The sequence below is a fragment of the Phoenix dactylifera genome, chromosome 5, assembly GCF_051530095.1.
Source record: "Phoenix dactylifera cultivar Ajwa chromosome 5, Ajwa_hap1_PhDact_Kaust_v1.1, whole genome shotgun sequence".
Lineage (NCBI taxonomy): Eukaryota > Viridiplantae > Streptophyta > Magnoliopsida > Arecales > Arecaceae > Phoenix > Phoenix dactylifera.
This window is the reverse complement of record NC_143194.1, coordinates 39,284,055-39,311,296: the sequence shown is the minus strand read 5'-3', so window position 1 is coordinate 39,311,296 and position 27,242 is coordinate 39,284,055. Positions and strand designations below refer to the sequence as shown.

Here is a 27,242-nt window from a genome sequence, read left to right as displayed (position 1 = left end):
GATAGGCAGATAAAGTTATTTATCAGCCAGTTAGCTCAACTTGCAAGAGATCAATTTGTTGGCAACCATCACTGTGCATCCTACTTTAGGTGGCACTTTTCTGACCTAAAACAGGGTTAGGATAAAACATGATTGTCACACTTACAAGATGGATGCAAATCAAGAGGTTACATGGTTCCTAACTGCTGCTTCCATCTTTTGGTACCCTGTACAGCTAACAACAAACCATGGCTTAAGAAGAATGAAGTTTTTCCATTGAAAGTGGTTGTAAGCATTGATCCAAAATTCACAGTTCTTGGGGTAGCTTATTCACTTACAACAAGGATGACCCTTAGCTTGGAGCATATATCTTCCATCCATCAGTCTGCAACATATTTATAAACTATTCTAGAGTGCACTCACAAAGCCATATCAGCATCTTCTTCCTCTTTGGAGCCGTGAAGAAGAAGAGACAGCATTTTCTTTTTTTCTTTTTTATTTGAGGAAAAGAAGAGAGCATTTTCAACAAAAGAAAAACGACAAATGTTAAGAGGATGGGCTGAGTGAAAAGCACAAAATACAAAAAACAAAATTGACAACAAATGCTAATCTCTAACCCTATGCTGAAGCATGGAACTACAATCACAGCACTAGAATTTTCCCAAAAAAAAAAAAAAAAGTTGACATAAAGAGTTGGATGTTTATAGATCTGAGCATCCAAAGAATGTAAACTTCTCCTTCCAGGAAAATTTTGCAATCTGCAGAATAAACAACATGCATCACAAACACCCGGATACATGTACAAAATACCAAATATACAACTTTTGGTACACATCATACACCAGATAGAGAGGGTAACGAAAAAAGGTCTGTGGAGTAGCAGAAGCAAATTCAGCATTCCAGAAAGGTGATATTTGAAATAGTACTCTTTGGTCGTAAAACAGATCATATATCTACAAACCCCTGCAGAGTCCAATTTAGTTTTTATTCAAGGCATGATAAGTATTTTACTGGTGAAAAGAGAAATCATACCATTATAAAGCTCCATGTCTGCCCATGATCATTATAACCGGCAAGCAAGTAACCTTGTTGAGGTTTAAAACCATCTTTGAGTAGAGCACACTGCAGTTCTTTCTCCTTTTTGTGGACAAGTTCCTCCACTAAATTTTGTTGCTGCCACTATGCCTCCTTCTAGCTTTCGCAAGCTAACTGCTTCCACGCCAGGGGCTGGTAAACTGATTGAATCAAAATTATTATCAAATAAGAAAATTCCTAAAGGAGCACAAATTCTTCAAACCATTTCTTAGTTTCTTAAGACCAATGATTTAAAGTTCACAGACAAGTTTTCTTGATTTGAAGCATCTTCACGTTACCAGATCACATTATGCATCTCTTTAGATCCAGTAAACAAGACATCTCTATGTAAAACGTCTTCTTGTTCCAAACACAGTTCAGAATTTCTCCATCACTTTGCAAAATAAACATGGCGGTTTTCAAGTTCAAGAAATGTTAGTGATTGTGTTGCGAATTTCTTACTTGCTACACTCTATGTCCATTGGTAGAACAATCTGGATGGATACTTATGATAATTTGTCATCACGAGCCTGAGTAAAGATAGGGATAGTCATAGGCATGGTTTGCTGTGCCGGAACCGGAACCCAAACCGGTTGCCCGGTGGCACGGGTCGGTACGCCCCGGAACCGTTCTGTCGGGCCCGTACCGAGACAGTAAAGGAGGCAGGGAAGAGGGAGAATGGAAGAGAGAAAATGAGAGAGAAAGAAGGGGGAGAGAGGGAGGGAGACAGAAAGAGGGCGGTAGAGGCCGATGAGCACGCGGAGGGCCGCGAAGGAAAGGCACTACCTACGGTCCATTTGCCGACTTCCTTAAAAATTGCAAATTTTAAAAAAGCCCCCCCTCCGGGTTCCATGTTTTGAATGAAACAGGGGACCGGAGCCGAAACCCCTCCTCATATCAGATGAGTTGGACATAGATGTTGAAGAAAGGAGCTAAAGGTCTCAATAGTTTCTAATAACAATGATATTCAAAATAACTTCTGGAAGTTTGAAATTGATACAAACAAACAACATGAATTATGTTCACAAATTAAGGTGTATAAAAATATAACATGAATAACATTTCACAAATTAAAGGGTTGAAATAATGTGGTTCTGCTCCAGAGACATGGTACACGAAGAATGCTAGTAGCATGTTTAACCAATGATACAATTTACAATGAACTATGTGTAGCATATTCACTGAGAAAACATCCACACCTCATAAGTAGCAGTTCTTTTCAGTATCTGGTACTTCGGTGTTTCCAAGCCTTGTAGAACCGCAGCTATTATGCATAAGAATTGAAAGACCATATTCATATGCTTCAAACAAGGTCGACGAATTGGGACGACAAATTTATAATAAATAGGCTAATGCCTGTTCTAAAACATCCCACAGACCTTCAAATGAAAAATAATTTTCATTATGAAATCCCAAACATTCTATAGGCGGAAAATAAAAGTAAACACTAAATATAAAGAAAAAGATTCTATGCGATTTTGGAAGATATCATTTCAGTTCTGAATAATGACGGTATTTAATTACAGCTATAAATAAGGCTAATCGCATGGCTACAGAACTTCTGGTTCTGGGGATTGCCACCCATGATCGAGATTCCTGGGAAGACCAACTCTGGTTTCCATGGTAGAAGAACAAATCTCATCACCACAGTCCATCTTGTTGTGATCTCATCAATTCCTGTCTAAATACAAATCATTCAATTTTAAAAAAATTAACAAACAGCAAAATATTTATGTTGGTAATTGCACATTAAAAAGGAACAAAAAAAATATAGTAAAATCCTTCCTACACCTAAAAAAGAAACAAAGTAAGACTGACAACAAAGCATTGATTGGTCATTTTTTAGGGTCCACTCCATCTAATTAAGAAAACAACAATGTAAAATGGATTCACGAAAATATGACTTGTGCTAGACGGCATAGACCTACCTGAAGTGGTGATCCTCTGCGGGTCACAGTCTCAAAGAGTAAGTGGGCCCTCGATGGGGTGAACTGGTGCAATGAATGCTGCCGAGTATACAAGCGGGCCACATATATCTGAGTTCTAACTAATGTTACACTATTTTAAAAACTCAATGCCAAGGAAAGCTGATTTCAATATTGTTATAACTAATTTCCAGGGTTCTCCTTGTAAAATAGTATGCGACAATGCATTTAGGAAAAATACAATCATTGTCATTTCAAAGAACGAGAAAACCAGTTGCAGGTGCATAGGAAGCCCTCAAGCTAAGCTTCTAAATTCTGACAAGAAGTAGAAAATTATGATCTAGAAAAGAAGAAAGGGATGCTATCTTGTTATCTCTATTTTGACATGCAGATGAGCCTATGATTCCAATCATGGTATGCCGTACCGGCCCAAACAGGATGCTACGGAACGTATCGTACCATACTAATTCGGTATCGATATCTAGTACGGGTGGCATACCAACTCGGTATGCCAAAAAAATTTTGTACCGTGCCGACACTGTGCTAGTGTGGCACCGGTACAGATCCGATACCGAGATGGCAAACCTTGATTGCAATAGTTCTTCCAACTTTTTCCCTTGTCTTTCAAATAAGTGCAAATCGTCATTTACCATGTTGATTAGATTGAGATATGGGTTCGACATGATCTCCCAGGACAAAATACATAGACAGCAGTGCAGACAATTAAGGACGAAATAGAAATTTATCTCGAATCTCCGTTTAGCATAAAAATTTGCCTACAGGGGCACTGCATGCCGCAAGAGACTCAGATTATCATTGAGACAACCCAAAGAGCTTTTGAATCTTTTTTGGTTTGGCAAAAACCATGGGGAGCAGATAGATACTAAGATTGGAATACTCGTGCAGTCTAAGTGTAAACTATTAATCCTCCTCCTTTTTTTCATCTGCAACCGATGACTAATTATTTAAGCAGCAAAAGTAAAACTTGTTATATACTGTTATATACTTATCAAGATCACCATGTCCAAATTATTTACATCAAGATCCACAACTATCATCAATAGGATGAAACTAAAAGAAGAATCAAACCTAAATCCTACAGTTTCATGTAGAAATGTTGTCAACTATTCTTAGAACTACTTTGCTTTACAGTGGCGTCATGATGATCTTGATATCTTCAAGGGTTCTCACCGTTGAAAATAAACAAACAAATAAATGACTCTCCAATGAAATTAAGCCTAGAAATTAAAGAAATAACCCAAGGTCTTGGACAGAAAAAAAGGATAATTGAACGGATCACTTACCCTACCATCTAAAAACAAACAATACGAAAAATAAAAAAGGATCCCAGGCTTCAAGCAGACCTGCCTCACGTGATGGACGTAGAAGTCGCGCCTGAAGAGGAGCTCGAGGAGGCGAATGTTGAAGAGATAGCCGTCGATGGTGTCGTGCTTGGCGATGGGATCCCGGAACCAGAGGCGCTCGCCGTACATCGACCGGTCGATTTCTTGCTCGTCGAACAGGTGGGGCAGGTCCTCCTCCAGTTGCAACTCCACTAGCCCACCCTCCGCATCGAAATACGGCCGCCGGCCGCCGCCCACCTTCCTTTTCTGGAAGGTCAATATAGGGCGTCGAGGAGGGTCCAGGCGGTGGGTCGCCGGAAACTTGGATGGAGGGGGCATGGGGATTGGCCGTCTGAGATTAACCGGTTTCTCATCGGGTAGGGTTGGGGTTTTTTTTTCTTTTTCCCGGCAACAGAGATTGAAGGACTTCGCCGCAATCTACGAGGCGCAACTGCTCCGCTCGCAAGGCAAGAGCCCAATTCCATCATCTCGAAGAACTTGGGCTTCGGCCAGAACTCAAACAGGATTTGGGCCGACTCCAGAATGAGGTCGCGCCGAGCGTGAGACGGCCCGCCGGGAAGGCTGCCAAACATCGGAAAGACCGGCCAACGACCGCAGATAAAAAAAAGAAAACAAAAAAAACAAAACAGTGCAGGCCAATACAGTATTAGCTATTATTTGAAAAAAATAAGAGTATTTTAATTATTTTAATTTGAAATCGTTAACGGCATTAGATGACGTGGGTATATATTCAAAAATTAAGATAAAAAAAGATAATAATAAAATAAATATTTTACAATGGTATATATATAAATATTAATTTTGAGAGGGTATTCAAGCAAAATTCAATATTTATGAGGGTATTCATACAAAAAAAAATTTAAAATAGAAGAGTATAGACCGGCACAAAGCTCGATATTGACTATTATTTGAAAGAATTAGTTTTAATATATTATTTAAAATACTCAAGATTAAAAAATTATATGTAAACCGAAAAGGCAAGGAAGCTTAGCTGCCATCCTGTTTGCTTGCACTAAGAAAGTTAGAAGCCCCGCAGCTCTTATTTCGATCAGGATTGGAATCCCAGATGTGGGTATAGGATCCAATAATTCGTCTTGCCCTATTAGGTTGGTTTTTTTGGCCTACATAAATAATTTGAAGAAAAAAAATCAAATTTTGAAGTTATTATTAGTAACTAAGGATAAGCGGCACATATCCATGCGGTTACCAAAAGAATTGCGGTCAGAAGAGATGTATAAAATATGAAATTGCAGCAAAAAAATAAAGTTCGAAACAAGAATGAAGAACCAACTTAGATTTATCCTTTTGTGAGTCTAGGTAGCATTTCAGATGGTTCAGGGTCTTAAAGTTGGAGGTAATTGAATCCACCAACTTGTCCCTCCAACAAAAATGGTATGCTCGCCTGGTCATCTATCCGGTTATAGATTTGTTCTTCTTTTGATATTGGGGCCTTCACTGAGAAGAATCTCAATCATCATCAGATGCGGTACAGTTCTGCAGGACACTGATTATTGCAGAGTACATGGATTACGTTGTGGTTGCAAGATTAAATGCCTTCATCCTGAGAGAGTAGCGTAATTATTTATTTAATTAGTTTGTAAGTACATGTAGTATAATCATTGGTATAACTGTTTCTTAATATAAAGGGTGTGATCGGAAGCAGAACATTTTGTGACGTGTTAACAGTTAGAATCTAACATCACTTTGTGGCAGTGGACCCAATCGGTTGGGTTGGCCTAGGATACTGTTCGTTTTACCGAACGGTTTGTCCCTTCGGCTTCCGACCAGGAGTTGGGGCCGGGCTTGCCATGTAAGAGATGATTGGTTCGCTGTGTGCTGTTGGGAGCAGACAGCGGACGGTTTGCGGAGTTGGTGGCTCAACACCTCATGAGACGTGGGCGTGATGTCATCCATGACTCATTAAGTTCGGAAAAAAAATTAAGAAAATAATTTTTAAAAATATAATATCTGAAATAATAATTTTAACATTTGGTTGATTGTGAAAAATAGGTCATGTTTGGTTGAGTATTTACGTTTTTTTAGAAAAATTGTATGAAATATGTAGTATACTTTTGATTAAAAAAAAAAAATTTATGCAGGAATTTTGATAACTTAAAAGAATTTTTAGAAAAACAAACAATTCATAACCGGTGAGAAAATAGATTTTTCATGTCCTCTATAATTTTTCTTTCCTATAAAATATGAGGATCTTATTTTCATAGAAATGCTACTTTTTTTTTTTTACTTTTCTGTTTTAAAAATTCTAATGAAATTAGAGGCATTCTTTTATTTTTTGTTGATTTTTTTTTTTTCAAATCAAATGAGTGATCAAAGAGTGGTGGTTGATCATAAATAATTATATAATGCCAGATGTGGTGACACTTTCCTACCAGGCACCAGCCCAGGAGACTCACTAGAAAAAATAAAAATGTCAACTGAAAAAAAAAAAGCATAAGAAAAGAATCCAAGATTCGTCAGAAAAATAAAAAATGTCAACCGAAAAAAAAAACCATAGGAAAGAAATCCAAGACTCGCCAGAAAAAAAGAAAAATGTCAACGAAAAAAAGAGCATAAAAAAGCATGGGAAAGGAATCTAAGACTCGCCAAAAAAAATATATGTCAACCGAAAATAGAAAAGCATAGGAAAGGGATCCAAGATCCGCCAGAAAAAAAAAAAAAAAAAAAAAAAAGTCAACCGAAAGAAGAAAAGCATAGGAAAGGAATCCTAACTCCTAAGACGAGTTGGAGGAGACCGTCAATGTTACGATGCTTGCTGTTACTTAAAAGAACAGAAAGTAACTAATATGCGGAAGAATACTACGTCGAGAGTTGGCAGTGGGCGGTCAACCCCGGGCCAAGGAAAACTTCCATGTAATAGTGCACACTCACCAACCAACCAACTGCTCGGATCTAAAATATAAGTATATAACATAATTCGTGAGAACGATGGATCTATCAATGCCTCCATTTATAAAAGAACAGGTGAAACCATCGGCAACACATATGTTGTATTATTAAATTGAATAGCAAGTACTGCAACTTTTATCCAAAGAGTCGATTAATTAATTAATTAATTGGGACAAAGTCTCGTTGGAGCACCAGATCCAACCGTGGAGAGTTGGATGCTCTAATGAGTTGACCTGTAGAGTAGCTGAACTTTATTGCTATTGTCGCCGTCGGCGATGGCGTAGCGGCGGACGCGCTCGTGGATCCAGGCGCGCATGTCGGCGAGGACGCGCTGGCTGTTCTCCTCGGGCTCCCCTTGGATGAGGGAGTGGTACATCCCCTCGTACAGGATGAGGGTCTTGTCCTCGCTCGAGGCCTTGTCGTACAGCAACCGGGACCCGGCGGGGGAGGTGACGCCGTCGTCGGTGCCGTGGACGGTGAGGAAGGGGGCGGTCACCTTGTCGAAGTTGGCCTGGAAGTAGTCGCAGATTCGGGCGAGCTCGCGCATGGTGCCCACCCGTGGCCGTCCTGTGTAGCGCCGCGGGTTGGAAGCGATGATCCAGAGGCGCTCCGGGTCCTTGATGGCCTTTCCCACCATCTTGTTGTCCGGCATCGCCTGCCACGTCTCGGCCAGGCCGAAGAGGAGGCCGTAGAGGAAGAGGCGGACGCGGGAGGGCTTCATGTCGTCCGGGATGACGAAGAGCGGCGCGGAGAAGATGAGCCCCGTCCAGACGCCCGGTTCCGGGGTGCGGAGGTACATAAGGAGGGTGGCGGCGGCGCCCATGGACTCGCCGAAGAGGAAGGCCGGCAGGGACGGATGCTCACGGCGGACGGAGAGGCAGAAGGCGAGGGAAGCCGTGGCGACGGACTCCATGTCGCCGAGGTAGCAGCGGATGCCGTCGGAGCGGCCGTGGCCGAGGAGGTCGGCGCAGTAGACTTTGTAGCCCCAGGTGGCGTAGGCGATGGCGATCTTCTGGAAGAGCCAGCCGGTGTCGGAGCCGTAGCCGTGGGTCATGAAGACGAGCGCCTTCACGGGGAGGAGCTCGCCGGTGGCGCGGTCAATAGGGTGGAAGGACTGGGTGTAGAGGCGGCCGTGCGGGGTGGCGAAGTAGGACTGGGCGTTGCGCACCCCCTGCGATGCGTAGAAATCCTCCTCGCCGGGGCTATCGCCCCAGAAGAAGCGCGGCACCGTCGCCTCCGACCCCATCGCGATGCTTGCGGAATGTGGGGGAAAAGGCCATCTGGTGGTCCATATATACGAGCTCGGTTTTTACCGACCCCGGCTTGTGGTGTGCGGAGTTGGGTGAGGGTTTGGTGAGGCGGACCGGGTGGCGGTCGCCTTTATATAAAGAAAGGATGACGATATTTTGAGTAAAAACTAAAGATTACTCGAAGACACGATGACCCTACCAGTGTAGGGCTATCTCTCAGTCGCATCGAGGTGTCCGCTTCGTCTACTAGAGAAGAAAACGGCACTGTAATTTGTCGCTTTGCTTGCACCAGACGAAGCTTCTTCGATGCGACTTGAAGTTCTTCGATGCCTAAACCGGCGACAAGACAGAGGAGCAATTGAGAAGAAGAAGGCGACCTTGAATATAGTAAAATTTGCAGTATAGAATTATTATACTATGCATACTTGGTACCTTGGGCTTTTTTTTTATAAAAGAAGAGTTTTTTGTCCCATAGAGTTGAGTCTAGAGCTCAGAACCAGACGAAGAGCAAAGTCGTCAATTTTTTTAGATGAGCCTAACAATTCGAGTCCAACTGGAATAGATTTTTCTGCGTGCCATATGTTAGCTCGTGATTCGTACATCAGTGGTGCAATATACGGTATACATTAGTGTGGTGCAATGTGGAACTGCGGTACAAATATCAGTACTTTTTTTCCTATTTTGTGATTTTGTCCCAAAAGCATGACTCGCCACAAAATTGAAGGACCCAGGCCAGCACCCAGCTCACACAAGGGACTTCCTGATCTGGTCCACGTCATTCGGTTCCTAATCCAACTGGTCATCCAATATTTTGGCCAAGCAGTAGCTTTCATCATGGCCCGAGACATCAATTTTGGCATCGCCCAAAGGTCAGAAATTAACGCACTTTGCCTGCCTGCCAAGAAGAGATGAGAACATATCGATCACGTGATCCCACGCCCCAGCTCGGCGTAGTATGTGGTTGCCAGAAAGATATAGCATCGCACCAACCTCTCATCATCATATCAAAACGATGTAGTGATAATACACAAACGAATGACTTTTTTTTGATTAAAAAAACAGATGAATGAATTGATGATTGATAGCGGCACTCAACCAAATGATGCTGAAAATCTTAATTGTCACCCACCTAACACTGAATGGTGGTTAGTTGAGTCATGCAAGGAAATATAAATTAGATAAATAAATCTATTTTATTCTATTATATGTGAGAAGAAGTGTAAGAAAATATAAAATATATAAATAAATTTATCTCATCCTATTAGCTTAAGCTTTTGAGATAAGTGGTAATTTTAACAAATCATGATGACCGGATGAGCAGTCATTGTAACAATGCTTAGATCTCCAGGATATAGACTTTTTTTTCGTTTTTAACCAGGATAATACAAGGAGCACTATTATATTTCTGGACCATATTGTAGATTGCTTCGCAATTGTCACCTTATTAGCTTGAATGGAATTAACAAGTCCATATGCTTAATATTAAAGGACTCAAGATAGATATAAACTTGTGCAGGTCGCCTTAGGCTTCAAAGTGAAGGGAAGGTTGTGAGTGACATTTAGGTTCGAGCATATTTAAGCTTAGTGGCCATCTGGATACATATGAAAATTAAGTGGAGATGAAGCAAAGCTCGAAAGGATTTCCCACCTGTTGTTTTTGAGCATGGCTGGACAAATTATTAGATAGACTTAGTCTGCCACCTCAGTCGTAGACTAAGTCAATCAAAACTGGCCACATCTGTGCATTCTAGCTCCTGCTGCCTTAACTATTAAGAGAATTAAAGAAAAATATTAGTGGAAGCTTTTGTTTTTTTATTTTTTTAATTTTTGTCCCAAACTTAATTGCCCGACTAGTGAACTACTCCACCTTCCCTGACCTCCTCGATCCCAGTGGTGCCACCGAAGCCCGTGCAGATAAAGACCTCAGAGAGGAGGCTTGGCCGCTTGGGTGGTCGGTGCCTGTGAGCTCGAGGCGATGAGGCCGTCAGAGACCTCGGAGAGGAGCTTCGGACGGTTGGTGCTTGCGAGCTCGAGGGTGGTGAGCCGGTTGGGAGAGGGAAGGGTGGAAAAGGGAGGAAACTTTTATAATAGTATATAGAATAAATTACAAAAATTTTTCTAAGATTAGAAATAAATTATATTTATATTTAATAGTAGAAAAAACTGCGCTTATATTCTTGATGTTTATTTTTATCCAATACTTCTAACCAATAATTTAACAAAATATTAGTCAAACCATTAACTTTTAATAGCATTTAAGTGCCATTTATTTTTTTTATTAAATGACCACAATAACCTTACAAAACCCTCCAAAAGTTTACGTTTATTATACTTACATCTAATATTTTGTAAAATCTACAGTTACACCGAATTAAATTGATTGCATAGTATTCTTTCACTTCCGGAAGTCTTCTGTCTCTTAAGAGTATTCTTCTCTTCAAGATTGAGTGGCTTCGATCAACAACAAGCTTTCTTTCCAATCAGTATCCGGCGACGAGTATCCTTAATTCTCGACCAGCATTCAGCAACGAGCGTTCTTTTTGATCAGATTTTGTTCTCGCTTTTCCATCTATCCTTTCACAGAAAATGGAGATGCCGGTGTATCATTCGCTGATTCTAAGTTATACCTATACAATACGATAGACATGATTCCTTAATGTTATCGCTATGGATGAGTATTTCTATATATAGAATTATGATAACTCTAACAGCCTACCATCAAAAAAATCGAATAAGATATCTATCTAGCAGGAAAAACCAGAGATGCACGGGGAAATAGGAAAGCCAATACAGTCTCTAAGACACAAGATGATGATCTTGAGATTTAAAACAGCCCCAAAGTTTCCCCTCTTGCTGACACAGTAGCTGTAGTCAGACTGGTAGTCCACTAGGATTCCAAGGCCTAGTTGTATCGGAGGAGATTTTGGGTTCGAACCTTGGTACATGTGTCCCAAGTTCTTGATCTTTGAACTGAGCATTTCTCACCATCATTTCTAATTCGAAGAAAAACAGAAACAAGTTTATAAATGGATTGGTCTATGCTGATCGGTTCATCATCTTTGATGGTGGCCTGGTTTCATTGTTCTTTGCATGTCTACATCATATTTTTTTTTTCTTTTCTTTTTTTAAAAAAATAATAAAATTAAAAAAATAGAAGCACGGGCTTGTTTGTCATCATTTTATCCATGTTGGATTTGGCAAGCAAACCGGCCCGAGCTGGATTTCAGCCTGATCTCGCCCTTGAAATCCAGGTCAAGCACGGCGAAGCCAATAGGGAATTCAAATTTGGGGTTTTCAGTCCGGCAATTGGAACCAATTCTCATGGAATTGGACTTTCTCATATATTATATAAGTTTTTCTATTTTATAAAATATAAAATTTTATTTTCATAGAAAACCTACTTTTTTTCCGTCTTTCTTTTTCGAAAACTCTAACCAAATATAATATTACTCTATTTCTCTTCTCATAAATCAAACCAGTCTTGAAAGTAAGAAACAAAGAGGTTTGTCCGGTTGGCGTCCATTGTTTTCTTAATCTTTTCCTCAAAATAAGCATCTTTTTGATATCTATGCATCGTTTTAGTAAATATCTCCTTGATATCTGGACAATGTTTCTGGTTCACGGATCAATTTCTTGTGATTCAAGAAAGAAATTTGAACTTTTGGAGCCACTAGTTTGGCTGGCCCACGATTCTGTGATCTAACAGCATTGACAATACCTAAATAGGACCAAGTTGTTAACAGGTCGGCTTGACCACACGCATTTATTAGATAGGTCAGGTCAGCTTTAAATATAGATGTCTGACCTGTATAATTTGCTTATAACTCATTTAGTAATCAAATCAGATTAACTTATTTATGGTTTAGGTATTCGTGTCTAGTTAGATTAGTAGGTAACTGCAAACTTGACTTGAGTTGCCCTGATTTAAAGTCTTAAACAACTTACACTAGACAAGTTATGAAAGGTATTTACTCAAGTTTCATTCTCTGCTCCATTTAACAAATAGATGGGATTTGGATTGACAGTTTTCTCTGATACCTCTCTCTTCCCAACTCGACCTAATTTCTTTTCTAAGAAAAAAATAATAATAACTTGACCTGATTTAATCCATTACCACTCCTCCATTCTCAGAATTTATGAAGCATCACTGCTCACGCTCAACAAATAAAAACTCTTTTCTTTCGCAGTAACTTACAGCGTTGCATTCAATAGAAGCATAGAACTAGCTGGGAGTGGTAATAGAAGGAGCACTTTCAAAGTAAGGCATGCTTCTTTGCTGAAGTTGCAGGCATTCCTCTGGAGCGGCCGTCGTCGGATCAAAAGTCTTCTGATCATCAAGAACTAGACCTTGTTTCACACGTCCTAACTTCCGTGCATGGAGCACTTGCATCGAGATCACTGGAAGCCGGATCATCTGGTATTCCTTCAGAGCTAAACCTAGATTCTCCAATCCCCACTTCTCAAGGCACTGGCCCAAAATTTCAGCATCTAGGATTGACATGTTGGTGCTTCTCAAGCCATGAGGAGTTGTCGGGTGAGCTGCGTCTCCAACTAATACTACATTGTCCCAAAAGAGCTGCGGAAGAGGCTCACTATCATATATTACATTGATGAAAGGTTCCTTTGTTTCTTTCATGACCTTAGCCAATTCAGGTAGCCAGACCTTCTCCGCCTCTACATGCATCTTTTTAGTCATCTCGTCGCTTACTTTCGTAGTCAGTGAGTTTGCCTATAGAGTGTATCTCCATGGTTAGATTAATCAGAGCACATAAACATGTAATCCCTACCACCACACAAACTTCCAGTTTTCTCACCTTTAGTTCTGGTTCAGGTCCATTGATGTACCAAAGCCAATTCAGCCTCTTGTTTTTCAGCTCATAGAGAACACAATGTGTTCCACGGGCCAAATCAAAGTACAAGCAATTCCCAAGTTCTGGATAAACCCTGTGAATTCCAGCTATGGTATCTGAACTCTCCTTTCCTGAGAAATCTAACACTCCTCTCCATGCACAGTAGCCTGAATACCTGCATTAATTAGAGGGGAAAAAAAACATCATAAATGATTCTGAATTGCATAGCCATTGTAACTAGATAAGCAGACAGCATATGGTAAGCCGAGGCCCCTCCATATTGAAGTAATTCAATTGCAGAAGCATTTAATAAATTTTTATTTTCTGATTGTAGATGTGGACTAAGAGTTAGGCATCCAATATTATTGCTGTTATAACAGAACAGATGGACCGTATTCTCATTTGAACTTGGCTAAGTGCTTTGCAGCCTCCACATCTTATTAGTCCTTAGTGGTGTTTTTGTCAGCATCATAGGCGCACTCGATTGCTGTTCCCCAAGAAAGCAAAGATGCTGACTTCAAAAGAAGCCCTGCACAAAATAAATGAAAAAAAGAAACAAACAGCAACCCCATGCCCACAAGATTTGAGGTTAGTCATATTGATGATGAACAAACACGAGCTTGGATTTATTGCTGTTCCCTCTACCACACACATTTCACACTCTTTGCCAATTAAGTCTAATACCTGCAAATAAATTGTTCAGCAGAAATGGACTTGTAGTCATGCTAGAAATACAATAACATCTTTTGATTCACAAACCTCAGCTTGAAATCTGGAAGGAAATGCTGGCGGATACTTGACAGGCAGCCATCAGCTGCGACAAGCAAATCCCCAACAATTTCCACAACATCATTTGTTTGGATTACTCTAGCTTTAGCTTTAACAGAAGACTTGTCAGGAGAAATTTGAAAAGAGAAGAGCTGATGACCCCAGAGAATTATTCCGGCTGGCAAAGCCTTGTGTAAAATTGAGTGGAGATCGGCCCAGTGGGCCGCTCTGAAGTTGAAATTCTCGTCTCTTGTCAGCATCCAGCTTATCTTCTTCTCACTATCTGTTGCTCGGTTCTGCATATAGAAGTAAAGAGTGTTAAGACCACAAGTGATGAAGATATAATTTTATTTTTCCCCTCAATGAGAAGAATGTTAAAATCATCGCCATAGTAGTGCTAGAGAATAAAAATTGTACTGTATGGACGAAACAATTTGATGATCCTCCTACAGCAGTAATTTGATACAAGGATTTAAATCCTGTGGAACAGGGTGCCACTATTTTCTAGTAGGTCCCCTCATCTCCCTCCTCTTCTTTCCTTCTTTTTTTTTTCTTTATTTGTTTCTCTTAACTTTTTTACTTTTTTTCCTTCGTTTCTTTTTTTCTTTTTTCCTCTTGCTTTTACTCACTCCTTCCTTCCTTTCTTTCTCTTTTTCTCTTTCTTGATTTTTTTTTCTTTTTATTTTTTTTCTTTCTTCTTTCTTTCATTTCTTTCATTTCTTTTTTTTCTCACTTCCTTCCTTCCTTTCCTTTTTTTTTTTCCTTTCTCTTCTTTCCTTTCTTTGTTTATTCCTTCTCCTTTCCTTTCTTTCTTTATTCATTTTCTTCTCATTTTCTTTCTTTCCTCTTCCTCTTTCTTCTTTCCTGGCATGAATGGGTTTCGGAGTCCTGTTCCATCTAGTTCCAGTTCTCTCTTATTGTAATTGGACTGGATGGCTAGATGCCCCCGGATTGAAAACACTGGTTTTTCGCAAATTGATGTAACTTATGCAGATTAGTTTACCATTGTAGCTGAGAAACGGACTCAATGAGAATCATCAGATCAATCATCTCCATCTTAACGAATAGATGGTCAAGATAATCTTATTCACAACCACGACCCTAGAGAACCAAAATTTCCTAATGATTGCGAGAAAGAAGAAGAGGAGCAATATTATCAAGGGGAGCGTACCACGTCGATTGGAAGGGGGAAAGTAGCATCATCAAGGAAGCTTGGGTCGGAGATCCAATGGCCAAGGAGCTCTCGAGATTGAGGATCGAGCGCTAGCCCAGCACCTGTGGGACTTCCAGATGGTGCGACTCGGGACTTCTCAATAACCGTAACTTGCCACCCTGCAGTAACTAAGGCATGGGCACATGATAGACCTGCTATGCTCCCTCCCACCACCACAGCTTTCAGTGCTCCCTTATTCTTTGGAAGCTCCATTGATTGCTCCAGCTATCTCTCTAACACTCAATTTCGATTTCCCTCTCACATACGATGCTTAAAGTTAGATTAAGCTACACAGCTAATTACAAGAAAACTCCACTTCTTTCTTTGTAATTACAAAAATAATACCTTATAGCATCACACAACCACAGATTTTCTATACATATATATGACATCAAACGTACATGGCACGCGAAAGAGCTACCCCATTACCTTGGACACACTTTCAAGATTAACACTCAAACAGAAGCTAACTGGATTGAAGAACCTTTCACTTGGTGAAAGAAATTCTCTTCTCGAAAAAATTTTACTAGTATGTCAAAAGGCTACTCCATACAATATGTTGGATGCATATATAATATCAATAGGCTACTACATACAATGTATTGGATACATAATATAATGTCCAAAAAGGATACCCTATACAATGTATTAGATGCATATATAGGATATGATTCTTTAAACCTAATTTGGGAATTAAATTCGACAACAATAAGAAGCATGCTATAATTACTCTACTACAAATGCAGATATATGAGTAAAATGCAATATTGTCTACAATGAAGAATTTATGGAAACTAGCAAAAATCTTACAATAACATTTTAAAGTTATTAGTTAAAATGACCATAATGAAATTATTCTTGTAAATTTTCTTTATATCTAGTGCCATAGAAATGTAGAAAAGGAAAATCGAGTAAATCTTATTGAAATGTTAGCTTCGAATATTTTTTCTTTAAAAAAAAGAAGAAAGAAAACTAAAGTGGAACGTAGTTGGGGAACCACGTAATACCAGGTCGATGGAGAGGGATAAGGTAATATGGCGAAGAAGATCAGGGTTGGAGATCCAACGGCCGACGATTTCCAGGGACAGGGGATCGAGCCCGAGGCCGGCCCCCGTGGGGCTGCCGGACGGCGCTGCTCCGGACTTCTCGATCACCGTCACTTGCCACCCGGCGGAGATCAGGGCGTGGGCACACGATAGCCCCGCGATGCTCCCTCCCACCACCACGGCTTTCGGAGCCCTCTTCATCTTCTTCGGCTCCATCGCTCCCGCTGTCTGGATTCCTCCCTCCTCCCCTCGGACGCGCGATAAAAGGCGTCCCGGGTGTATCCTTCGCGCGAAGGAAGGGTCGGTGTTGTTTCGCACCGTCTACCGTCGGATCATCCATTTCGCTTTCAGATCTGTGCAGCGGGATAACGGAACGGAGACGGACGGAGCTCGGACACGACGTCTCCATTTCATTGTTTCTAATTTTTTTGGTCACGTCCGATCCCAGAGGACGAAGAGGGCGGTCGGGCGGGAGAAGCCCTCGCCTCCATTGTGCCCACGCCGCCCTCGCCGTCGTCCTCCCCGAGCCCTCGCCTTCGCCGTCTTCTCCTCGCTGTCTCCCTTCCGTCGAGAAGGTCAGTCCCTTTCGCTCATTTTCGCTTCCAGTCTACAGAGGGCATCTATGCGTATATCTAAGGTTTCTTATTTTTCTTTTCTTTTCTTTTCTTTTTCTCCCTCCCTTTCTTTTTTCCTGAGGACAGGATGGGGCACTTAGAAGGTCCATCAGAATGTTCATTTTTGGTGCGATGATGAAACATGGTATACGGTAATCACGGACAATCCAGGCGTAGGTTCTTCAGAAAAAAAGGAAAAAAGATCAAGAAGAGGATGCAAACTTTTATCTTTTTAGTCTAGTAAATTTCAGTTCAAATCGGATTGGGTTCCTCTCTTAATGAAAGGATATAAATTGTAAAATGATAAAATATTTTTTAAAAAAAATAGATTTGGATGAAAGCTAAATCTTGATTCCAGCATCAACATCGTCTTTAATCAACCAAATTCTTCTAAGATTAGAAACTATGGCTTCCCGGAGATTTATACTCAATTGAGTTTTGAATCTGGTGAACTTTGTTCCCGAGGCTTGTCCATGCCTACTCAAAATGGCAAGATTAGTCTAATAATATCGAAAATCTAATACTTACAAACAATAGCAAGAACTATATGTTTTCCTTTTGGGAGTGGCAATTTAATAAAAGAAATCCCAAATGTGAAAATTATGGTGGAAGATATTGTTGCTGAAGATAACATAGTAGGAATAGCCAAATTGGACCATATTTTTTGCATTATGAAAGGTTTAGCATTGCAATTTATTTTCATCTTGTTTGACAAATGTGCCTTGGTGTCCAGGGGTGTTTGTCACCCATTGATTGTACGTAGCCTATGTTTCAAAAGCACTAGGCGGCCTTTGCATGGTCTTATAGGGGGCGTTTGGTAACCCCAATAGGATCACCACAGTGATCTAAGATTCCCGGTGATCCGAATGCTGGGATGATTTGATCCCCAGTGTTCTAAGATCGATGTGTTTGGTAGGCCATGATCCGGTGATTAAAAATTTCCGGATATCCATGAGTAACTTATGTGGTATGGTATGGGGATCCAAGATCACTAACCACATAATACCACAAATACCCTTGATATATCTTAGACGGATTTTTTATGTATTTTTAGTTCTCATGAATTAAAAATGTAAGTCAATATACTAATTCCTATAATAGTTCCATAATTTTGTCACATATTCTACTTTTAGTAGCCTTATTATATATTTATTAATCATATAAAATATATTATAATAAAATATTAATATATTTATCAATATATTAATTATTAATATATTCTATAAAAATATATTTATTACTCCTATAACTTATTAATCTTATAAAAATATGTTATTTCTCATTATAGAATTAATATTTTTATTTATACTTATAATAGATTTTTTTAATACTAATAATTATTTTGATTAAAAAATAAGGTAAATAGGAGTAATATAGTAATATATTAAATATTTTCATTATATAAATATAAAATATAATAATATATTTCTACTAAAATTTAAAATTATCCTTCAATAATAATAGGATAATAATATGATTAGTAATATATTATAATATATATATATATATCATTAATATAATATATAATATCAACATTATATATATATATATATATATATATATATATATATATATATATATATATATATATATATATATCATTGACATAATATACTGATGGTATATTGATATACCAATTTTTCTGCTAACTTGAGGGGTATTTTTGTCTTTAATTTTTAACTCAGGATCACTGCCCTGGGATGATCTTGAATTTTCGACCTCAAGGACGGGTATCCCATCACCGAGTTGGGAGGTGATTTGAGGAGTGGAGGTGATTTAAGATCACTGCCACGTAGGATCATCGTGGTGCAATCAAATGCGGTGATCTTATCACCTCCACCCACATCACTCTTGATCCTAGGACGATCACCCCATACCAAACGCCCCCATATGGGAGAAAGAACCACACATTCGTCCATGAATTTGTGATTTAGTTTGATCCTTATGTGAAGAACTTGATGACGGGCATGTATTCAGGCTTGGGTAGTATAAAGATTTCGCAGTCATTTAATGGAATACCAAATAGGGACATGCTTTCCTTGATTGTTGTGATAGCTGCTTATGTTAAATGTGAGATGTTTGAGTATGCTATGTCTATTTACTACAAGATGAATCAAGAGTGTGAAGCATGATGGAGCCACTTTTAATCACACTTTCTGCTTGTGTTTCACCAGGGAACCTGGAGTTGGAAAAATAAATTCAGATCTTATTTCTAGGTGCTCCATGAAGCATGTTTTGTCATTTTGACATTTTCAGCCATCACACTTATTGAAGAGGTGAGTTCTGATGTCCTAATGCTGCAAATTGTCTTTGATAGTAAGAATCTTGATGCAAACTATTGTTTGATTCTGGGAGCTTTTTGGCGGTACTCACACCTCAAGCCACGTCTTATTGGAGCCGGCCATTACAGCTGACACAAACATCTGGCTTTGAGATCAGGTTCTAGTAATCATGCCAGAATTTGGATTACCTTAACCGGATTGACGCAACTATTTCGTCTAATGAGGACGTTACATGTTTGGTAGCTTATAATCATAAATTCTTCTGCCTTTGTTTATAAATGAATGGTGCAAGCAGTGTGGCCCGTGCAAATAAGGTCGATTGATCCAGCTTTACGGTCCTACGGACGAGTCTTTTTGGAAAACCAGAGCCCCACTTTCTCAGCAAGATATTGGTACTTCCACAATCATAAACCTTTTTGTTGAAGGTGTGTTCAGTATATTTTAAGTTGCAAGGCTGCATCCTTTCATACATCCGCAGGAGCAGCATTATTTTTCCTATACTCTCAAGCCATTATTTTTACGTAATAACAAAAGGGAAAAAAACAAAACCAGAATAAATTAGCAGCTGATCTTGACGACTCCTTTATAGTTTCATATATATATAGAGAGAGAGAGTGCTCATCTTTGATGCATCAAATTTTGTTGCCTCATATATATAAATATATGTATACATGGGCTGATTTTGAAGAGCACAACATTGTCACAATTGAATAAAAAGTGATTCCTCATCTCACACAGCTGATCCGGCTATTGCTTTTGTAAGATATTAATTTAATCTTTTGCGGCGAACAGCACCTGAACGGTTTTCCTACAAACATGCAGTAGTTCTTTCAGTTCCATAAAGCTCATAGCCTGGGGTCAGTTGAAGTCGGATACATCCTGCCTTGCCTTTCAATTGTTCAGGTGTGGCAGAAAAACTCAATGTTATATGCTCGTTATTGAACTGTGGATTTGCCTGCCATGATCTCTGAGTTTTTTGTTAAACCTGTAGGATGCTGCCCTGGTGTCCCAGCAAGTTAATGCCCAAGCAAAATTTACTTCGTTATGTTAAAAGTGCAGCTCCAATTGTTTAGTTCACCATCTTTCTAGCCTCAATAACTTGCTGTCATTTATCAAAATAGAATCACTACTCACACAAACTAACTGCATGTCTTCAAGCATAAAATTTTGGCAATTTATAAAAATTAAGGAATTGGATGAGTGCATAGTCTAAACATGGTTCCGTACTATACAGCATGGAAAGGTCTGCAATGAATAAAGATACCTCTATTTATGCTCCTACCCCATGTTTGGTTGTCAAGAATGAAAATCAGAATGGCTTTCTAATTCCAGGATATCTGTTTCCTGAAATAATCAGGAATGAATGATTCTGATCCACTATTTGAATTTGTCACAAATAATTTCTCCAATACCATAACATGTCAAATTTATAATAACATAATATAATAAATATAATTACTAATGCTAATGATATAATAATTATAAAATATAATATTGTCATAGTATTAAATATATGAACATAACTAGATTTTTAAAGGAATAATTTATATAATTAACAAGATATTAACACATCACTAAATAATTATTAGCATTTTACATTTTATTATTATATTTCATAATTACATAAAATATAATGTATTTTAATATTATAATAATTACAGAATGGACCTGGAATAGTTTAGGAACAAATTAAGGCATTCTAATGTTATCATACGTAATATAACATTATATTATTTTATAATAAATAATATTTTTATTATAAAATATTATAAATACTCATGTGAACAAAATAATGGAGATTATATATGGCAAATAAGAAAATCTACATTACATAATAATAATTATAGCATGATATTAGAGTAACCGTATAATATATTTCTATATTGCATAATTATAAAATAATAAAAACTATTACTATTATATTAGACCAATTATTTGTTACAAACGTGTGATAATATTAGAACAAAAAATTGTGTTAGAATTCTCATAATAGTACTGACTTATTTTACTAATAGGAATTATAATATAATATATTATAATACAAAAATATAGAATAATAAAATGGATATTATAATAGTTAATTGATGTTTAATATATTACCATAAAATATGAATGTTATTATAATATATATGAATAAGTGTATCCACCTTTTTTTATTATTATTATACATGCTCTTTCCCTAGTATGGAAAAGCATTCTTGTGTCTAAATGAATCAACGAGCATGAATGAGCTGGACGGGGAAGTTTATGCCCATTCTCTATCTCTACTCCTGCAAACCAAATAAAAGCAGAGTCAGAGGCAGCTACCACAATATTCAGTTTACATTTGAATTCAAACAGATGCCCATCACTAACTGCCTCCCCCTCCAAACAGAAATCTGGCCTATAAAACTATTCAGGATAGATAGTAGCAAACAATATAATTGACTCCTATAAAGCATTCTTCTCAACAGCCTGAGGATGTAGCTGGACCAACATCACACTGACTAGGGATACAAGCAAGCCAAGCCGAGCCAAGTACCGGAATGCTTGGGCGCAGCTCACTTTCTAACCAAGCTGCTCGAGCTTGCCTCGGCTAAGATATGAGTCAAGCTTTAGCTGAACCGAGCCGAGGCTGCCGAGCTTCCTCACTATAAATGAACAGAATTAATCGTTCCTCAGTCTCAGCTTGTTTATGAACCAAGCTCTAAAATGTGTTCAAGCCCAGCTTGTTTCCTAGTCGAACCAAGTTCAAATAAGTTCTTAGAGAGCCAAGCCCGACCTGCTCGCGAGCAGCTCGGTTCATTCGCAAGCAGCCTGACTTGCACTTGCTAATAGTGATTCATTCAAGAGCAGTTAATTGGATGCCCATCCAATCTAATCTGCTATACTTTCTTGGCACAACTGGGACACCTGGTGGCATCATGGCAAAGAATTGCTAGATTCAGCAAATAACGGCACCTAAATTCTGAGTTTTCCATTATTTTAACAGCTCCAGGGAGCCAAAAAACTTCACTGTGCTATAATATTGAATAAAATGAGGGAGGTAGCATCTAAAACATCAATGTAGTATGCTTTGCTTATGAGCTAATTAGTTTGGCTGCTCTGTTCAGTCCTGAACATGTGTAACTTCTAACATCTGGCATCTCCACAGCATTTAACTGGACTGAGTCCATTATGGGTTTCACCATCTATGACAAACGTGTCACAATTGCCCTTGAGTACTGAGATGAAATGGAATTTGATGAGTGTGACAGTTTCAATGGCCTCACATTTTATGGACAGAACCGACCGTGACTGACTGCTGCTGCCGCAAGGCTAAGAATTGCTGATTTTGCATATAGAAGGAACCATGATTCTGCATATCTATGCCCCTTCCAGTGCATGTTATCTGGATCAAGATTACAGTGTATAACACCTTTATATATATACATATATATACATATATATATGTATATATGTATGTATGCGTATGTGTATATATGAATGTATGTGTATGTGTATCTGTATCTGTATATGTATATGTATATGTATACTTCCTACTGAAAAGCGATGATGCACATCATAAATTGAAAATGGACACAGTTGATCATGATCTATGGTGTATAAAGTGACTAGAGACTAAAAAACATTTATTTTAGAAATCTCTTACATATGCATTAAGTACAAAAAAAACAGTAGCAATACCCTAGTGAGCTAAAACATATTATACATTAAATAATTTACAAATCTCAACCATTAATCTCAATCTAAATACTTTAAAATATATATAGGTCAAATTTCAGCAGATTTGGATGCTTCTAGACTATAGATCAAATGAAGACATAGCATCCAACTGTTAAAATTGTTCATTTTTCAACAATTTGATGCATGGGTAAAAGAACTTGAAACTGTATGATTTTTTTGTTTCTAGTTATTTTATGTACCATAGATTATGTTCAGTGATCTCAATTTTCATTTTGAAGGATTCGGCACTGATTTCCATATATCTCGGGCAAAATGCACTCGATTGCACCCTTAGCTTCCCCTTCCCTCCCTCCCCATGTGTGTGTGTGCGCGTGTGTGCACGTGCAAGCAGACAGAACAACATATGGCACTGAATGAAGACACTTGCAGAAATTGATTTATTACAAGTGCGCATCTTGATGCTCAAACATGATATCCTTGAGCATATAACACGTAGAAATGTATAAAAATCCAGCTAACATAATAAACAACATAACAAGCAACATCCACAACCTATAAGCCAGATATAGGGTGAGAGCAATGAGTTGACTGACCAAAATCTACAGATCAAGTAAGCTTTTCATACCAAATTAAACATGAAAGTACTATATAAAACAACAGGAGGTTAAATTCCAAAAAGTAGAAAAGCAACCAGAACCAGATCTATCTATGACCATTAATGTAAAAATTTTCCTAATATATCAACATCTAGGAATGAAATCCGCACATGGAATATGAAGGTGCAATCTTGACAAATATGAATATCTACATGGACCTGGCTAGGCACACGGCCAAGCAAAGTTGAAAACTCTAGACTTGAAATTTGCTCAGTGATGTCATTATCTCTAGACCCCTGGTGTCCACTTTCCAAGCATGCTTCAGCCTGCATTAAACAAAATAAATCAGTACCATCTACTTTCAAAATGATAATATGAAACTAGTAAAAGCTAGTACATCTGCTTTTCAAAATTACCTCTATGCTTTGAAAGCAGTAGCAGTTAATTCATCATGTTGCCAATTTTAATCTTCTTACATGTTTTCTGCATGATGTGGCCCAGCTTTAGCCACATTTTCTTCAAGAGCAACAATTTCTGCAAAAGCTTTTTGTAGAATATCCTTTACAATCTTGTAATTCTCTGCAGAAGTTGCTCCCTTCTCTGCACACTTCATGGCATCATGAACAAGATCATTGTATCGTAAAATTGGAGAACTCTGACAGTAATTTTGAAATTCAACACCACGGTCATCCTCCAAGATCAGACCACTCTTTGCCTTCCTCGTCCATCTTTTCAAAATATAATGTTCTGGAAGCAGAATCACACCGGTTACCAAGAACACTGCCAAAACATGTCTACATAGTATTCCTGCAAATTCAAATTTGGAGCAACTACAACATGCTTTCTTTTCTGATGCATTCAGAAAAACAATGTGCCTGTTACGAGCATCTCCATCTCTTTCGACAGAGAACTTGCTGATAGCCCCATCCTGAATTTTCACTGAATAGTGGTCTAAGGCTTCGATCAATTCCACTTGAAACTTCTCAAATACTGCTCTTGTGTATATATTGGCTGCTTGTTTCTCCAAAGGTGCATCTGTCTTCAAAATCCTTTGGTCATGGAGTACAGCTAGATCTTCTTGGGCTTCCTTTTCAAATCGACAATCCATTGCTTGATCAAATTTTGCAATAAATGCATGCAAAGAGAGCTTCTTATCAAAGTTGTTTCTATAAAACCTGTTCAAGCTTTCTAATTTTTGAGTTGTAGACAATTCTGCATAGAAAGAGCCCTTTAGGTATGCCGGAACCCATTTATGGCGAACATTATACAGTAATTGCAACCACACGTTCTCCCTCAAACCATACTTATCAAGAATCGACCTCCAGTACACTTCAAAGACGTCAACAGTGTCAGACTCATTGACGCATTTCTTTAATTCAACATAAAAAGAAGGATAACTAGTACATACATCAGACAGCTTCTTCTTGCACCTAGATAAGATATGCCACCTGCATAAACGATGGCGCGTATTGGGAAACACCTTCGCAACAGCTACTTCCATAGCCTTGCCCTGGTCAGTAGTAAATGATAAAGGGCGACGTCCAAACATTGCTGTAAGCCATGTTTCAAACAACCAAGCAAATGAGGACTCTGTCTTGTCTACAACCAAGGCACATCCAAAAACCACGGGCTGTCCATGATGATTCACACCCGTGAATGCAGCAAATGGCATCATGTTCTCATTCTTCTTATATGTCGTGTCAAAAGTGAGGGCATCCCCAAAATAAGTATAAGCCATTCTAGCTTTGGCATCAGCCCAAAAGACATTGGTCATACAATTCCTGTAGTCAACCTGCACAGCATAGAAGAACCCAGAATTCTCAGCCTGCATCCTCTTAAAATATTCGAGGAGGCCTTGAGCATCACCTTCTCCAAAGATTTTCTGCCTCACCTCTCTCAAGTAGTTCTCATGCTCCCGGTCCTTTCCAGAAAGGTGATTAAGCTGGATCTCGCGGACCTTATCTGGACTAACTACAACATGTGTATGCTCCAATACCAACTTGGTGACCACCCATTTGTCGGGTCCTCTTCGAACCACCTCCATCATTGCTGGGCATCCATCCCTAATCGACAAGCGCTTCCTTTTTTTCTTGCTGGCGTACTCAGTGACCTTCTTCTTGTGGTGACCCTCCTTCAGGCAGACAAATCTCTTCATGACCAACACCTCAACACCCTTCCGCTTCTCACTCCGAGACCTGGCAACCCGAATGCCAAACCCAATGCGGAGAGCATAAGCATTATAGAAAGCCCTCGCGGACAAGTCAGAATCAAACACCATTCCCATGTAAGGTTCCTCGTTTTTGACTTCTCCATCGGTTGTGAGTAGCACATTTCCGACTGAATGCTCGACCGTTACCACAGAATTGCAGAGCTGGTCTCCAAAATGAAGCGAGTCAGTAACTTCACCGGTGCGCTGATCAACATCTGATGCCCCAATATCTTCTTCAAGATCCATGCAATCTTCCACCAGCTCATCATCTTCGCTCGAAGAGTACTCCATAGATCTAAAACATCAGTTTTGGAGAACAAATAAAAGAGATTATTCGGAGAAAACCAAAACAGCCAATCGCCGAACACATTAGACACAACAAACGACGCAATTTTTCCTACCAATCTTTAAATCCCGGAAGAATTTCTAAATTTCGAGCACGAGATATAGAAGGGTCAGGATCACAAAGAAGCCAGCCCACCTCGCAGTCCGGGTTCCCAAAGCTTCCCTACTTCAAGATACAAACTTTAAGAAAAAGCCCTCCTTCCCCACTTCAAGATGCAATCTTTAAGGACAACAAGCGAAAAATCATCTTCAAACCAAAAGTTGATCTATTCTTCCGTGAGAGTTAAGGTACGAGAGGATTGAAATTTGGGGATTAGGGTTTCGGATACAGAAAAGAGGCAAACAGAAAAACCCTAATATTCGGGCGAGATTGGGAAGAACAACCTACCGGATAATTTGCGCTAGTGTTAGGGTTTCCGAGGGAGAGAGGAGAGGCGAAGCCGGCGGCGAGGGGAGAAGAAATGTGACCGGAGTTCACACACCGAACGCCGCAGGAAGCTTCGTAGGGTGTCGACTCCTCGAGACTAAGCTGAGGCTTGAGGGGTCACCGGTCGTGCAATGTAACGCCTCCAACCTGCTAACCTTGGTCCAGGACCAAGTTCGCCTACATGTGGACCAGTTTCTTCTATACCATTTACCCTAAAGAGATTTTTTTTTTTTAATGAGGATTTCTGTCTTTTGATGCAGCTACCAAAAATTTTAGCAAAAATTATAAAGGCATTCCTCTAAAGTTAAGTTAGGCAATTTATATCTATATTTCAAAATTTAAAAAATTTTAATTAGCCCCCAAAACTCTAAATTTTTTGCCATATGGCCTATCCATTTATGTTCGTTGCATAATGTTATCACACGAGGGTTACTTAACAACTAAACTATTATAAATTTTTCAAACTATTTAGCCCACTAACTCAGCAGGAGACTTTTCTTTTGATACAAATTGAAAGGAATGTGAAAGAGAGTCATATCGATGGAGCACTTTAAGATCTATGCAAACAGATGAACAATAAAGAACGGAGTGTTTTGTGATCTATACCTATAATTGGATGACGGAATGTAGCGCTTTGAGATTTATGCAGACGGATGGATGGCATAAGATGGAAATGCTTTGCGATCTATGTAGGCAAATGGATGACAGAGAATGGAGCATTTTGAGA

The 27,242-nt window shown here is 39.0% G+C and overlaps 4 protein-coding genes and 1 long non-coding RNA gene across 27 annotated transcripts; 1 reads left to right on the top strand and 4 right to left on the bottom strand.

Moving 5' to 3' along the window:
* Nucleotides 1–618: 618 nt before the first annotated feature.
* On the bottom strand, nt 619–4,660 carry LOC103708809 (uncharacterized). Its single transcript, XM_088722848.2, has 3 exons — nt 4,343–4,660; nt 2,613–2,734; nt 619–1,214 (listed from the first exon to the last, which is right to left on the bottom strand). Exons 1-3 carry the CDS (start codon nt 4,658–4,660, stop codon nt 1,076–1,078), a joined length of 579 nt encoding a protein of 192 aa, XP_088578974.2. The 3' UTR covers nt 619–1,075.
* Nucleotides 619–8,649, bottom strand: LOC103708836 (caffeoylshikimate esterase). Of its 10 annotated transcripts, none has more exons than XM_089931069.1 (4): nt 5,634–8,649; nt 2,253–5,463; nt 1,012–1,206; nt 619–942 (listed from the first exon to the last, which is right to left on the bottom strand). In XM_089931069.1, the coding sequence occupies exon 1, from the start codon at nt 8,493–8,495 to the stop codon at nt 7,470–7,472; it is 1,026 nt and encodes a 341-aa protein (XP_089787195.1). In that variant the 5' UTR covers nt 8,496–8,649; the 3' UTR covers nt 619–942; nt 1,012–1,206; nt 2,253–5,463; nt 5,634–7,469. The 10 variants fall into 10 exon arrangements, with proteins under 10 accessions (XP_089787195.1, XP_089787196.1, XP_089787197.1 ...); XM_089931070.1 differs by having other exon boundaries at nt 619–932; XM_089931071.1 differs by having other exon boundaries at nt 619–737.
* Nucleotides 8,650–12,457: 3,808 nt separating this feature from the next.
* On the bottom strand, nt 12,458–16,592 carry LOC103708811 (FAD/NAD(P)-binding oxidoreductase family protein). Of its 3 annotated transcripts, XM_089931062.1 has the most exons (5): nt 16,338–16,466; nt 15,289–15,585; nt 14,109–14,413; nt 13,314–13,524; nt 12,458–13,228 (listed from the first exon to the last, which is right to left on the bottom strand). In XM_089931062.1, the coding sequence occupies exons 2-5, from the start codon at nt 15,541–15,543 to the stop codon at nt 12,722–12,724; spliced, it is 1,278 nt and encodes a 425-aa protein (XP_089787188.1). In that variant the 5' UTR covers nt 15,544–15,585; nt 16,338–16,466; the 3' UTR covers nt 12,458–12,721. The 3 variants fall into 3 exon arrangements, with proteins under 3 accessions (XP_089787188.1, XP_026661105.4, XP_089787187.1); XM_026805304.4 differs by lacking the exon at nt 15,289–15,585 and having other exon boundaries at nt 16,338–16,592; XM_089931061.1 differs by lacking the exon at nt 16,338–16,466 and having other exon boundaries at nt 15,289–16,273.
* A 218-nt stretch (nt 16,593–16,810) lies between these two features.
* On the top strand, nt 16,811–19,741 carry LOC103708810 (uncharacterized). 4 transcript variants are annotated; one of them, XR_016413448.1, is made up of 4 exons: nt 16,811–16,951; nt 17,078–17,142; nt 19,165–19,266; nt 19,346–19,741. It is a non-coding gene; the product is annotated as an uncharacterized LOC103708810 (long non-coding RNA). The 4 variants fall into 4 exon arrangements; XR_016413446.1 differs by having other exon boundaries at nt 19,165–19,741; XR_016413449.1 differs by lacking the exon at nt 17,078–17,142 and having other exon boundaries at nt 16,822–16,951.
* A 681-nt stretch (nt 19,742–20,422) lies between these two features.
* LOC103708812 (protein FAR1-RELATED SEQUENCE 5-like) lies at nt 20,423–26,699 on the bottom strand. Of its 9 annotated transcripts, none has more exons than XM_088722845.2 (5): nt 26,477–26,678; nt 26,145–26,308; nt 23,951–26,038; nt 23,753–23,860; nt 20,423–21,542 (listed from the first exon to the last, which is right to left on the bottom strand). In XM_088722845.2, exon 3 carries the CDS (start codon nt 26,032–26,034, stop codon nt 24,007–24,009), a length of 2,028 nt encoding a protein of 675 aa, XP_088578971.2. In that variant the 5' UTR covers nt 26,035–26,038; nt 26,145–26,308; nt 26,477–26,678; the 3' UTR covers nt 20,423–21,542; nt 23,753–23,860; nt 23,951–24,006. The 9 variants fall into 9 exon arrangements, with proteins under 9 accessions (XP_088578971.2, XP_089787186.1, XP_026661107.3 ...); XM_089931060.1 differs by lacking the exon at nt 20,423–21,542 and having other exon boundaries at nt 23,523–23,860; nt 23,951–25,326; nt 25,426–26,038; nt 26,477–26,679; XM_026805306.4 differs by lacking the exon at nt 20,423–21,542 and having other exon boundaries at nt 23,523–23,860; nt 26,477–26,699.
* Between the last annotated feature and the right edge of the window lie 543 nt (nt 26,700–27,242).